This window comes from Gymnoscopelus braueri (genome assembly GCF_963280865.1).
Source record: "Gymnoscopelus braueri genome assembly, chromosome: 18".
Lineage (NCBI taxonomy): Eukaryota > Metazoa > Chordata > Actinopteri > Myctophiformes > Myctophidae > Gymnoscopelus > Gymnoscopelus braueri.
The window spans coordinates 16562598-16578038 of record NC_137618.1 but is presented as its reverse complement, the minus strand read 5'-3'; the positions used below and the strand labels follow the sequence as shown (position 1 = coordinate 16578038).

General features: G+C 40.8%; 1 protein-coding gene across 1 annotated transcript in view; it reads left to right on the top strand.

The window, feature by feature from the left end:
* The window catches only part of slc4a3 (solute carrier family 4 member 3), an 88866-nt gene that overhangs the window by 64874 nt on the left and 8551 nt on the right, over positions 1-15441 (top strand). The window contains exons 9-18 of the mRNA XM_080456783.1: positions 1458-1647; positions 4167-4272; positions 5083-5267; positions 5929-6163; positions 7693-7908; positions 9564-9712; positions 10730-10924; positions 12109-12330; positions 14933-15022; positions 15173-15339. Coding sequence (XP_080312909.1) covers positions 1458-1647; positions 4167-4272; positions 5083-5267; positions 5929-6163; positions 7693-7908; positions 9564-9712; positions 10730-10924; positions 12109-12330; positions 14933-15022; positions 15173-15339 — 1755 coding nt within the window. The remainder of the gene's footprint in view (positions 1-1457; positions 1648-4166; positions 4273-5082; positions 5268-5928; positions 6164-7692; positions 7909-9563; positions 9713-10729; positions 10925-12108; positions 12331-14932; positions 15023-15172; positions 15340-15441) is intronic.

Below are 15441 nucleotides of genomic sequence, written 5' to 3'. Positions count from 1 at the left end.
TGTTTTCATTGAGTCTAACATGGAGTTTGAAAATGAATGGACTTACATAGGAGGGGGGGGTGTCTGATAACATTTATAATATTCAATTAGCTAAATATTCAGTCAAGCAACTTAACTCATTCAGTGCCAAGTAAACAAAAAAATAATGCCCATATTGCCAGCGATTTTCTTACCTTTTCAAGTAGTCACAGAATATTCACATTACGACATCCTGTTTGCTTGTTATACGCCATTGAAAATAGCATGTCTCGCCAAAAATACATAGTAAAACACAGGAGCCGAGATACAGAATATTTCCCAAATACTTTAACCAGGAAGTGAATGGAGCAGTAAATCTTCGGATCACGTTATCTCCTGGTTCTGTGTAAAAATAATATATATATATATATATATATATATATATATATATATATATATATTAAAATATCTAAAACACGTCAAACAAGTCATTGGCACCCCGGGCCTTTAGGAAAAAACACGTCAAACACGTCAATGACACTGAATGAGTTAACACATACAGTGCCAAGATCGCATCGATGCGTTCTTTCAAATCCATCGCTTGAGTGCCAGGATTCCAAAGAACGCATTGATGCGTTGTTTTGAATTTTCATTGTTTAATCTGTGATCGCACGGCTGTGAATTTCTCATCAACACTTTCGTTTTCCACTTACGTCACACTCACCCGGAGCCGGATGTAAAAAAAAAAAATCATTTCCGGGTCACGTTGTTTTTCTCCGGTGATTTTCGGCCAGAATAAGGAAAAACACGGTTTTTCACACGGCATAAAAAACGAACGGACAGCTCAACTTCTATTTTCTTTGTTCCGGGTGACTAACAGTCATCGTCGTAGTGTATCACATCGTTTTCAGGCCGATCAGCGGGCCGGGAATTGTCGAAAACGTCACATCCTTTGAATGACCGGATATGACGTGGGCCTGTTTGGGAGGGGGCGAGCGAGGTGATCAATGTTTGGATGTGCTGCTCTCTACTGGTGGAACAATCGTAGGTGCTTGACAACACAATCAGAGAATGTATTTGAATGAAAAATTACAAAACAAAAAAAATAAAAAACACGCAAATTGCTGGCACAGGGGTGAGTACATTATGAATAAACTCTGGCAGTCAATGTGTTAAGAACTGGGGTGCACACAAAAGTAAAATCCCCCTTTTAACATGTAGAACAAAGAGAGAAAGGAGCATATCTGTTTGGTTAAAAATCCCCAACAAGCTGCTCTTTGCAGGTACAACTGGGTGACAAAATTGATGCAAAAAAAGGGAGACTAAAAAGTCATTGTTCCTGCAACATGTAGGTGTATTTTTTTTTCTTGCTATGCATTAGCCAGACTATTAAGAGTGCCTTGGTCTCATGATCCCTTTTTTTATGTTGAATCAGACCTCCAGACCATCAGACCCTATAAACCCATGTTCTTCCCATCCTGAATCCTTTCTCTCTGCAGCCACCTGAGCGACCAGAAACACCTCTTCCACCGCCACCACTCGTCCGCCAGTCTCCAAGGCAGCTTCAACCACCACCACAACCACGTCCAGGACACCGTGCTGCCCGTGGCGGGCGAGGACCACGAGGAGCACCACGACAAGGGCCCGTCAGTATACGACCCCAAGCAGGACGTGTTCACCAGCTTGTTTGTGAGTTCACATTTTGTTTTCTTCATATTATTTTTTAACCCAGTCAATCCGGGAACGCATCTGTGTCATTTTAAGATTTCTTAATTGGCTATTAAAAAATAGTAGATATGCAAGCTCATAGCGCGGCACCGAGTGCCGCGCTATGAGCTTGTAGATCTGCTATTTTTTGTGTGCAAATCTTTGAATATATTTATATATTTTTAAGCATACATTTGCAACTCAAATCTTTGCATCTGGGGGTCCCTGAAACAAAAACATTTTGAGATGGTAGTCCGAGGGCCAAATACATATCTAAAAATATTTTCTAAATCCTAACAGTATGTTGCTATAATATCAGTAGTGCTCCAACTTTTCCATGTCAAGGACCACCCAAAATGATACGCATTTGGCCGCGGATCCCATCTCAACATATCTTGTTCCAGGGACCCCCAGAAGCACAGTTCGGAGTTACAAATGTTCGCTTTCAAAATACCTATATTAAAAGACGGATACAGACAGATTACGGACAGTATGGACATAAAAGTGACACTTACAGACAGACAGATGGATGGGTACAACGGGCATTGCATAACTGGGTAGGGCAGATAGCGTGAACCTCCGAGCACTATATGCTCACCTGGTGAAACTCCTCGCTGTCAGGGTGAAAAGAAAGTGGAAAGAGCAGATCAAGTACAAAGTCTTCTAAATATTGAGGGTTTAACTGTCTGACAATACACGTTAACATCAATAACATGAATCCAACACTGATGATAGTGCTGTCAAAGGTTTAATCTGCAACAGCATGTTATACAATATGTAGTGGGGGAGTCCCTGCTTCATCTCTCTCTCTCAGCCAAGGGGTCCTTGGCCGGAAAAACTTTGAAGACCCCTGGCGCACACCGCACCTCCCCAGGCCAACATTGGGGCTTGGCATCGACAGGGACCACAGTGCGTGTGAATTGGAAAAAGATTCAGATTTTCTCTTGTACTCCTATGCAATTCTGTAGCCTCTTTGGTTTTTAACCCATTAAGACCAAAATTATATGTATTTGGCCGCCGTCCCCCATCTCAAAATATTTTGTTCCAGGGACCCCCAGAAGCAAAGATTTTAGTTAAAAATGTTCGCTTTAAAATAATATATATTCAAAGATTTGCACACATGTTCACGATTTTTCATAAATAGCAGATCTACAAGCTCATAGCGCGGCACTCGGTGCCGCGCTATGAGCTTGTAGATCTGCTATTTTTGAATAGCCAAAGGGTAAAATTATGCTTTTTAGCTCAAATCAAAAAGTGACACAGATGCGTTCCAGGCCTTAATGGGTTAACTCAGTGTTGAAGGCTTGATGATGGAGATGATGACATGAGATGTTTGTCCGCGGACCACAGCCCGACGATGTAGCTTCAGCAGCCTATCACACTGAAATAAGATTGAACAAGATCTGACACGATCTGAGTAAATGACACGTTTGACAAGAGGACATTTGGTTAATCGCACCCATCTCGTTCAATGGACTCGGATAAAAGCAATATAACCGAGCTGCCTCTTAACCAGTTTGTGGTTTGCTTTATACTCAGAGAATCACCGGCGAGGATCGATTTGAGCCTGATTAGAGTAAACGCCTGATTTGGGGCCTTATGGCTCAAAGCATTGTACTTTGAATCACTCCTCCATGAGGTCACAGCGCTACAGCGTAGGTAGCGCTTGAAGTCCGAGAAAGCAGAGTCTCGTTCTACCCACATGCGCTGGATTATGTTCCTAGTCAGCTTTACAGGTGCTCTTAGTTAAAACTTCTTGATGCATTAACCCATTAAGGCCTGAGGTTCCAATTCTACAAAATGTCTTCTAAACAGTTCTTCTAAACAGTTTTTTTTTTAAAAACCTATGTTGCTATGTCAGTGGTTCTCACACTTTTTCATGTCAAGGACCCCCAAATGTATGTATTTGACCGCAGACCCCCATCTCAAAATATTTTGTTCCAGAGACCCCCCAGAAGCAAAGATTTGAGTTACAAATGTTCGCTTTAAAAATATATATATTCAAAGATTTGCACACATTTTCTCGATTTTTCTAAAATAGCAGATCTACAAGCTCGTAGCGCGGCACTCGGTGCCGCGCTACGAGCTTGTATATCTGCTATTTTTCAATAGCCAAATTGTAAAATAATGCTTTTTAGCTCAAATCTAGAAATGACACAGATGCGTTCCAGGTCTTGATGCATTAACTGTGAAAGGTTAATGTTCTCCATGGCTTGAGATGTTGGCAAATTAAAAACAGCCCATGGAAACCAAATCCCCTGTTCAATTCTAGCGTTGAGAACGGATCATCCACCTTCGCAATTTTGTCGAACCGGACCATGCTGGACCGTGAGAGTAATAGCGCTGCTAAGAGGAATTCTTGAATTGTTATGATTGCTATTTCCACATTAAAGTAGATTTCCCGTTTTCGGGCTCCCACGCTTTATTGTGGTGGGTGTGAAACTCTGTGCGCGAGAGAGCAATGCTGTGGCTAATCTTATGTGCTCTTGTCTCCTCCCAAGAAATCTCTCCACCCACTGCCCGCTGACAACCATCCAGCCGCAGTCCGATCCCTGAAACTGCTTGCCAAGATTCCAAAGGATGCCGAAGCCGCCATCGTGTTAGTCGGTAAGATCTGATGCTGTTGGGAGTCGAGTTCCATCCATTACATGGAAGGCTTGAAGTCGTATTCATTGCCATTTTCCAAGATTTGTATCAAAAGACGCAGCTTTGTATTATCTTTGTCAGTCTTGACTTTGCATACTTGACTTTGTATGCTTTTGTATACTACTATTTATATGCAGTGGTGGAAAAAGTACTCACATCTTTTACTTAAGTTAAAGTATCAATAATGCAATATAGAAATAGTATCTTTGTTACAAGTAAAAGTCCGGAATACAAAATTGACTTGAGTAAAAGTACAAAAGTATTGGCATCAAAATGTACTTAAAGGACCAAAAGTTAAAGTACTCATTATGCAGAATGTCCCATTTCACGTTTTCAAAAGTATAAAATATTTTGAAAATAGCAGATCTACAAGCTCACAATGCGTCGCTTTGCGACGCATTGCGAGCTTGTAGATCTGCTATTTTCAAATGGCCGAAATGTATATACTGCTGAAGTGGTTAATGTATGTTTTGTACTATAATCAAAATCTTCTAATCAAAATCGTAAGAAACTAGTAAATAAAGTTTTCAAATAATTGTAGTGGAATAAAAGTACAATATTTGCCTCTGAGATGTAGTGGGGTAGAAGTAAAAGTATTGGAAATTGGAAATACTCAAGTACAATTTTGAGGTATTTTTTACTTTACTTAAGTACAGTACTTGAGTACATGTACTTAGTTACTTTCCACCACTGCTTACATCCATCTCTAATTAGATCAAATAAACTTTGCGTCAAAGTTTGACGTAAATGTAATTGCAAAAATGTCACCAGGCTGCGTGGAGTTCCTGGAACAGCCGGCCATGGCCTTCGTGCGGTTGAACGAGGCGGTGCTTCTGGAGTCGGTGCTGGAGGTTCCCGTACCGGTCCGCTTCATCTTCGTCCTGCTGGGACCCAGCCAGGCCAACGTGGACTACCACGAGATCGGACGCTCCTTCTCCACACTCATGTCTGACAAGGTAATAATCACCATCCGGCTCGGATGCAGCGTTCTTTGATCGTTTGGAGATTGGAATTACAAATTCCAAAATGTAATATTTGTCTGTTTTCAAGAAAAAAACGTAACCATAATTTCATTTATTGTGTCATATCTTTACTGTAAGTAGAACATTTATTATTTAGATAGCGCATTGTATTAGCTAGACAAATATTTTCTTAAAGGAGTAGTTCACCTTATTTTCTATCAATTGCATAGCCCATGAAACTTGAATTCATGGATTCTTGTTAGTTTTTGTTGCATTCCTAAGCCAATAATTTTATTCCCATCTCCTACTGGCTAATGTATCCGGTAGGAGACACAAAGTAGATTATTTGTGTCTCCTACCGGAAATACACCCAGTCATCAAATTATTGGCTTAGGTTTGCGTAAATAAAAAAAATGAATTCAAGGCTTCATGGTGTGTGCAATTGATAGAAAATATGTAATTCTTTGGGTGAACTACTCCTTTAAAAGAAAGTCAATATTCTTACTATATTGACCTCAAAATGTCAGACACAATGCATGTTTTACCAATGTCATGTACTGTTAATCCACTGTTTTGGGGAAATATCCCTTTGGCGTGCGAGACCATCCATTGGACTTCCAGTTGCTCACCCCCCCACCTATACTTTCTCCTCTAGAACTTCCATGAGGTGGCCTATTTCGCCGACGACAGACAGGACCTCCTGAACGGCATCAACGAGTTCCTGGACTTCAGCATTGTCATCCCGCCCTCTGACATCGAGGGCAAAGACCTGCTGAAGACCGTGGCCGACTTCCAGAAGCAGATGATGATGAAGAGGAAGGATAGGGAAAAGGATAGGGAATTCAAGAGACAACAGTCCATCTTACCTGGAGTAGATCTGGAGAGCAAAGGTACTTTGCTGCTGTAGTACTGGGCAATTAACCGAAAATATATCGAAACGATTTAGAACCAATAACCAACTTTATCTTGACCTGAGGCCGATTCTACAAAATGTCTGTTTTTAGAATGTCTTCTAAAAACTTTTTTTTTTTTTAAACTTATGTTTCTATATCAGTGGTGCTCAAACTTTTTCATGTCAAGGACCCCAAAATGTATATGTATTTGACCAAGGACCCCCATCTCAAAACATTTTGTTCCAGGGACCCCCAGAAGCAAAGATTTGAGTTAACAAATGTTCGCTTGACAAAAAATATATTCAAAGATTTGCAAAAAAAAAAAGATTTCTCAAAAATAGCAGATCTACAAGCTCATAGCGCGGCACTCGGTGCCGCGCTATGAGCTCGTAGATCTGCTATTTTTGAATAGCCAAAGTGTAAAATAATGCTTTTTAGCTCAAATCAAAAAATGACACAGATGCTTCTCCCGGTCTTAATGGGTTAATCAAATAATCGAGAAGACGTTAATTACTTTTCAATTTCTTATATATCAATAAATCAACACGAAAACATTCTAATAGATTTGTAATAATCGACTAAATTGATTAGACTGATTAACCACTTGACTCTTATACTTATTTGTACAATGGTGGCGTACAAACAATATTGAAAATATGGCAGTGCGACTTGCCAATTGAACTTGCAGATCACCTATTCTCTCTATTTTTGCATAACACCGTTGTGCGACAAAGTATTAAAAAAGTCCTAAGTGTTTCATCGATTTGTTGGTATTAACCCATTAAGACCGGGAAAGCATCTGTCATTTTAACCACTTTAACCATATATTTTTTAACTTTGGCTGTTAAAAAGCAGATCTACAAGCTTGTACAAGCTTGTAGCAGATCTACAAGCTCATAGCGCGGCACCGAGTGCCACGCTACGAGCTTGTAGACCTGCTATTTATTTTTTCTTTATCGTGAAAATTTGTGCAAATCTTTGAATATATATGTTTTTCGAAGATGTTTAAATCTTCGCTTCTGGGGATTCTACAAATATCTTCTAAATCCTAGCAGTTTTTTTTTTTAAAGACAAAAGACTTATGTTGCTACAGTGGTTCTCAAACTTTTTTCATGTCAAGGACAACCCAAAATTATTATATTATTTGTCCGCGGACCCCCCCCCCCCCATCTCAAAATATGTTGTTTCAGGTACCGCCCATAAGCAAAGATTTGAGTTAAAAAGGTATATATATATATTCAAAGATTTGCACACATTTTCAAGATTTTGTTTTCTCCAAAAAATAGCAGATCTACAAGCTCGTAGCGCGGCTACGAGCTTGTAGATCTGCTATTTTTGAAAGCCAAAGAAATCTTAAAGTGACACAGATGCGTTTCCGGTGCCGCGCTATGAGCTTGTATCTGCTATTTTTGAATAGCCCAAAGAAATCTTAAAGTGACACAGATGTGTTCCCGGTCTTAATGGGTTAAAATATAATGGATAGTTTCAGCCCTAATCTAATTCTCACTCTTACAACCAATCGGCAGAGATGACACCTGAGGACCAGGAAGAGGCCGACCAGGAGGTGGACCCGTTGAAGCGCTCCGGCATCCCCTTCGGAGGCCTGATCCACGACATCCGCCGGCGGTACCCGCACTACGTCAGCGACCTCAAGGACGCCGTGGACATGCAGTGCATCGCCGCCATCATCTTCATCTATTTCGCCGCGCTGTCGCCCACCATCACCTTCGGAGGGCTGCTGGGTACGTTTTGGGGGGGTTTTGGGTCAGTGGTGGAAGAAGTACTTCTGTGAAGTACTTTTGGGCTTCAAGTAAAAGTAACAATACCAGAGTGTAAAAATACTTTGTTACGTAAAGTAAAAGTCCTGTATTCGCCATCTTAAGGGATATTTCACTTAAAAAAAAAATTGGGTCATTTTATCGTCTACTCAGGCTTTTTAAAAAGCCTGAGTAGGCTTTTTTTTTAAAGCCTGAGTACAGTTTTTAAGTTGCTTGATTCAGTATTTAGATATTTGATATTCATTTTATCAGACACGCCCCCTTCCTATACAAACCCATTGTAACTTCAAACTCCATTTTAACCATGATATTAATCAGAAACACCTGTCCTTGGTTCTGATGACTGACATTGTCCTTCTAATACGTGTGGAGACCGTGTTTTTTCTATAATTCTTTTCATTTACTTTGAATAATTCTTTTGGAAAATGAAAAAAATTAAATGCAATAAAACAATGTTATAAATAAATGAAAAATAATTGGAAAAAAAACAGCCCCTCACGTATTAGGAGGGCAGGATGAGTCACCAGAACCAAGAACGGCTGTTTGAAGTTTGAAGTTATAATGGGTTTGTATAGGAAGGGGGCGTGTCTGATAAAAATGAATATCAAATATCTAAATACTGAATCAAGCAACTTAAAAACTGTCTGGGGGGCTCTGAGTAGATGATAAATTATTGATATTCTTTTTTTTTTAAGTGAAATATCCCTTTACGTCAAAGTACAGTACAGTATCCAGTAGCATCAAAATACACTTAAAATAGTAAAGGTACTCATAATGCAGAATGTCCCATTTCATGTTTTTCTTTTACTGTAAAAAGAATATAGCAGATATACAAGCTCACAAGGCGTCACAATGTGACACGTTGTGAGCTTGTAGATCGGCTACTTTTGAATAGCCAAAGTATAAAATAGGGCTTAATTGGTTATGTTTTGTTCTAATAATTCATCAGCTATTGGTCAAGGAACAAGCTTGGTCAGAGTTTCGCTTTTTTTTATTTATTCCAGGGCGTGGTTTTGTGAACACTGTGATCACAAAACAAGTTGCACAAAGTATATGAAAAGGACCAATATGTAAATGACATGGAAAATGTCAAATAAAACTAGGGCACGTATTTGAAAAACATAAAAAGATGAAATATGAAGATACAGTACAATGTTTCTATCTGAGATTGGTGATATGCATGCATGTCGTTGCTGTCCGGCAGAAACCAGCTAACTCCATTTTGACACTTTTGCATTTCTTTCCATAAATCAGGGCCATTGAACAAAAATAAAATAAATGAAAAGCATTAAAAAGCGCTTCTGACAAAACCAGCTAACTCTATTGGATCCTCAAACTTTCTGCTGAACCAGCTAACTCCACAGAGTTAGCTGGTTTTGCTGACTCCAGGCTCCACCCCCTTTTGACCTCCAACCTCATTGTGAGCTTGGAGGTCCATTCAGCTGTTCTTATCAATGATGAACAAAACCTCCTAACTCTCCTTTGTTTCCTGAAAAAAGAACATTTTGGAATTAGCTGGTTTCTGCCAGACAGCAGAGATATACAGTATGCTTGAATGTATATAAAATGGTTTCAAAGTGTTACAAAATCACGTTATCACTCCCTTCTCATCCGTACAGGGGAGAAAACAGAAGGCATGATGGGAGTATCTGAGCTGATCATTTCCACGGCCACTCTGGGGGTTATATTCTCGCTGCTAGCCGGACAACCCCTCCTGATCATCGGCTTCTCAGGACCCTTGTTGGTGTTTGAAGAGGCGTTTTACAAGGTGCCCGAACAGAATACAGGCAAATTATAATGTATACCACTTCTGTCACATTAAAACATTGCTGACTGCGGTTTGAATGACTTTTTAGGTTTTTATCTGCCTTGGACAGTGGTTTTCAACCTTTTTCCTATCAAGGTCCATTATTTATTCGGCATTTGAGCCACGGACCACCGTTGGATGAGATTTAGCCTCTCAGACCCAAGACTTTGAATATTTTGTTATCGTTGGATGAGATTTTGTCCACAATCCCATGCTGTATTGATGTTGGTACCAATATGAGAGATAACAGGCAAACGTTGATCAAAAATAACAATTCTTCTACATTCTCTAATTGTGTAGACTTCTTGTAAATTAAGTAATGCAGATGTTTAACAATAATTTAACTCTTGAGATCGTAAAATTTTACGATCTCAAGAGTTAAAGATCTAATAATTTGGTTACCAGCTCTCCATCATTTAGCTGGGGACCACCTGAACCCCCTCAAGGACCACTGGTTGAGAACCACTGGCCTTTGAAGGTGTACAGTACATTGTCCATTCTGTTTAACCACTTTCAACTTGCCGTCCATATTTTGGGCATTAAAATTATTCCAAAATTGTGAATAACTTGTAGATCGTCTATTTTCAGCCCATTTGTGATCGAACAACTTCCCCCCCCCCCCATGTAACGTACAATATGTCAGTGGTTCTCCAACTTTTTTCATGTCAAGGACCCCCAAAATTATATGTATTAGACCGTGGACCCCCATCTCAAAATATTTGGTCCAGGGACCCCCAGAAGCAAAGATTTGAGCTACAAATGTTCACTTTAAAAATATATATAGATTTTCATGATTTTTCTAAAATAGCCAAAGTATAAAAAGGTTAAAGTGGTTAAAATTATAGTGATGCAGCTGCTTTATTAACACATTTTGCTGGGGACCCCCTGGAACCCCCCCCAAGGACCCCTGGGGGTCCCCGGACCCCACTTTGAGAACCAATGTGTACAAATGTCCCTTTTTATTTGCTCTTTCTATAGTTCTGTCAAGCGCAGGGTTTCGAGTACCTCACCGGCCGCGTGTGGATCGGTTTCTGGCTCATCTTCATCGTCCTGGTGATGGTGGCGGCGGAGGGCAGCTTCCTGGTCCGCTACATCTCGCCGTTCACGCAGGAGATCTTCGCCTTCCTCATCTCCCTCATCTTCATCTACGAGACGTTCTCCAAACTCATCAAGGTAGCTGAGCAGCACGTCGTTGCTGTCGGGTGGAAACCGTGTATGTCCAAAAACTGTTACTATTCAGGAAATGGGGGGAGAAAAAAAAGAATGGATTGTTATTATTTTGTCACAAGCTCTTGTTTTACTCATTAACACACATTGGGTGCCAGAATTTTATAACAACAGATTACGTTCGGTGCCAGAAATCTCACAGTGGCGCTGCATTGTGCTGTTTAAATCTGTAGACTCCACGACGAGCGATCCATGAAAAAAAAAGCATGCGTGTAGGTTGCGCGATGCTCCCGGCTAAAGCCTGAAACAACAACGTGTCTCACGCGAGTCACCATTGCAGAGCGATCGCGCATCGAGAATGACGCGTTTTGCCCACTGTGAAAAGTTAAGGAGATACAGAGGTTTTTAGCCAGGAGATAGAATGGAAGCGGATGGGAGCGAGATTTTTTTGGCACGGTGATCCATCTGTCCCTTACTTCTGAGAGTGTTCATGGGTGATTCCAGGGCTGCTTGTGGAAAAAACGGAAAAAAACGAAAAGGTAAGAAAACCGTATATATACGTTTTTTTAGGATTGTTGGCACTCCACGGGTGTATTTGCAAAAAGGTATATATACGGTTTTGGCACTCAATGTGTTAAGCGCCAGAGTAAAACAAAGTCTATAGCTGGCCCTTGCCAGCGATTTTCACTAACCTTTGAAAAAACATAGAATAATATTCTTCACAACGATCCATCCACCGATCGCTTTAAAAGACGTAGCCGAGTCTCATAGAATCGGGGGGGGGGGGGGGGGGGCATGCCATCGCGATAATCCGCAGTTGAACGAAGGTTGTTTTTTGTCCAAAACAACAGAAAGCAGAGAAAATCCATTAGAATGGAAGTGATTGTGGCTGTTTTTTTTGCAATCACGTGATTTCCTGCTTCCACCATTTGACTCTAATGGAGTCAAATGGTGACTCATAGGTTAGCGAAGAGCGCCATCTAGCGTAAAAACTGAAAACACACACCATGCGTTAAAACACGTCATTGGCGGTGTGGGCTTTGGATTGACATACGTCCAAACGCGTCATTGGCAGTCAATGAGTCGATACTTTTCAGAATCAGAAAGGCTTTATTGTCACACCTTAAAATGACTTCACATTAAAAATAAGGGCGAAACGGTTAACCAACCATGTTTTATTTGTTTCCCAGGTCTTTCAGGAGCATCCGCTACTGGCAAGCTACCCTACCACCACATATTCTCCATTCGGCCCAAACACAGGGGCTCCTGTGGCCCCTGGAGGAGGGGGACTCCCGGCTGACGTGCTCAACCAGCCCAACACTGCTCTCCTGTCTCTGGTGCTCATGCTGGGAACCTTCTTTGTCGCCTTCTTCCTCCGAAAGTTCAGAAACAGTAGATTCCTGGGCGGAAAGGTAATTGGCTCATAATGCGTCTCCCGACTAAACTAAACTTTATTTCACCATTTATGTCAGGCGTACCCATGGGAATAATTAACCATTTAACTCTCTCAGTGCCAAGCCACGAGTTATCCCGAGTTTTTTCTGAATGCCCTCAGTGCCAGAACGAGTTATCCCGAGTTAAAAAAAAAAAAAAAAATATATTATTATTATTATTTATTAATTTTTGAAAAAAATGTTCAGAACCCAAGATATCATTATCTGAAGATTTGCAGCTCCATCCACTCCTTGTTTAACTTAGAACTGAAAAAGGCTGTATCTCGCTTCCTAAGCAAAAAAAATTGCTGGCACAGTATGAACATATTTCTTTATTTCATTGGCACTGAGAGAGTTAAGACCTGAGACCGATTCTACAAAATGTCTTCTAAAACAGTTTAAAAAAAAAAAAACCTATGTTGCTGTCAATGGTTTTCAAACTTTTTCATGTCAAGGACCCCAAAAATGTATATGTATTTGGCCGCGGACCCCCATCTAAAAATATTTTGTTCCAGGGACCCCCAGAAGCAAAGATTTGAGTTAAAAATGTTCGCTTTAAAAGAATATATATATTCAAAGATTTGCACACATTTTCACGATTTTTCAAAAATAGCAGATCTACAAGCTCGTAGCGCGGCACTCGGTGCCGCGCTACGAGCTTGTATATCTGCTGTTTTTGAATAGCCAAACTCTAAAATAATGCTTTTTAGCTCAAATCTAAAAATGACACAGATGCGTTTCAGGTCTTAATGGGTTAAGGTGAATTACTGTAGATGAAGTGAAATGCCTTACACTACAGAAACTTCTAGTTATGTTAGCAAACATTATTTTACTGCGTGGCTCTGCAGGGGGCTAGCCGTCTATACGTTGTCTGTATGTCTGTGTGTCCGGAGCTAATCTCGCAAACTGCTTGACCGATCGGCACTAACTTTCTTGTGCAACTTAGTACCTCAACATTTTTCCCACGTTTTGTATTGTTTTGAAATTTTGATCTTTAATTTGATAAAGTCCAAAGGCTCTCGGATCGGAAATTTTGCCCAAATTTTGAGTCATAGAGTATATCATAGACAGGCTGGCAACATGAACTCTGAGATACAAATTGGATCAAGCCATTCCCATGAATTTATTTTATTTATTTTAAAATGTATTTTATTTTTTTAAGACTGTTGAAAGTAATGACTCATTGTCATTAAAATTGTCCAGTTCTTTGACTTTCCTATAGTGGGAATCAAACCCAGACAAAGTGATGAGAGAGCGCCAAATTCTGGCCATTTATTCCAGCAGAGGAATAACTGATTTTCTTTCTTTTGGAAGAAGTGCATTATTTATATTATTGGGATGACGTCTGTGGCTCTCTATCCAACTGTCAGTAAAACGTGTGCTTTTGTCTTTAAAGATCAAGTAAACGCCCTGTTTCAGTTTAAAGGTGAAGTCGCCCCCACAGTTTCCCATGCCCACTTGGTGCGTACAGTACATTTAAGGTCATGTAACAAGTGGGGAATGGCAAAGGCAACGTGTGTTGAGGTCGTGTTGTTGAAGCAGCAAAACAAACCCGCCTGTGTTTAACAGTCTGCCACGTGACCATTGTTTTTTTGATTGAGAAGGTCACATCTCACCGCTGATTCCAACACATTCTCACTTAACTCCCAAGTCCCAGCACATCATAATTATTTCGATGCTTGTTCAGGTACCTTTCCATGCACGATGCAAGGACGCCCTTTCACGTACCATTTTGACGACAATGGCTCATAACAGATTCCCTCCCTATCAGTATGCAAATTGGACGGGAATGAGTCAGCAGAAGCGGGCTTGAGCCATGTGAGGCGAGCCCGAGCAATGTATTGGCTGATCACCTTTCAATGTTTTGAACTTATAGTATATTTGAAGACCCATTTAAAGACCCACAATGAGGAAGTGAGTGGCTTTTTAGGATTTCACCGTTGTGCATGTGTTGTTGTTGCGGATACTTGTTCTGTGGATACCCAAATTCTGGGGGATTTACCTCATGTAAAATGTCTGTATTCCGTTGTCTGTCACGTGACACAGTCAGACTACTCTGAACGTTGAAGAATGCATTGACCCAGTGACGCCAAGGGTCCTGACCAAACGTCCGTATGTGACGAGTAGGGCGTGAGAATGTGTTGCTGATTCTCAGAGTGGATTATACCCATGAGGCATAGAGCACTGGCTCAATTTCAAGGACCCCCATAACTCGGAGAGTGTACCAATGGACCATTATGAGTCCATTACAGACCCACAAGGGTCCATTTGGTTTCTAACTATCAATAATTTAGCTGGGGACACCTGGAACTCGCTCAAGGACACCTGCCCCCCCCCCCCCCCGGAACCGACTTTGAGAACCACTGACGTAGTGTACAGTTGAGTTCAATGTCATATATATTCCCAACGTTTTCAACCCATTGAACTTGACCTAGAGACCTGCGCTTTTGCACCGAAGACTCATGATTGGAACCAGAATCGGTTGCTATCATTATGGAGTGATGCACAAGGGCATACATAACATACAAACACGAAAAAGTGGATTTATTGTTAAATTGTTCTTTTGCTCTCCTCCCTGCAGGCCAGACGAATCATTGGTGATTTTGGCATCCCCATCTCAATATTATTCTCAGTACTGGTGGACTGGTCCCTTCCAGAGACCTACACACAGGTACTGTGACTACAATACTTTGTCCTTTGAATGATGACATGAACTACGTTACACATACACATCAATCTAAAATTGTCCTTGCATTATAACTGACTTTTCTACATGTATTTCTTTGTGTTGTCTTAATGTTATTTTTATTATTATTTTCAGAAACTCAACGTGCCATCAGGTTTTTCTGTCACGTCTCCTGACAAGAGAGGCTGGTTCATCAGTCCGTTTGGTGACAAGCAGCCTTTTCCCGCCTGGATGATGGGGGCGTCCATCGTGCCCGCCCTCCTCGTCTTCATCCTCATCTTCATGGAAACCCAGATCACCTCGTACGTATTACCATCTTTTGTATGTTGTGGGTTTTTTTTTGGCCCCGCTAGCACTGAGGCTTTATTAACCCATTAAGACCGGGAACGCATCTGTGTCATTTT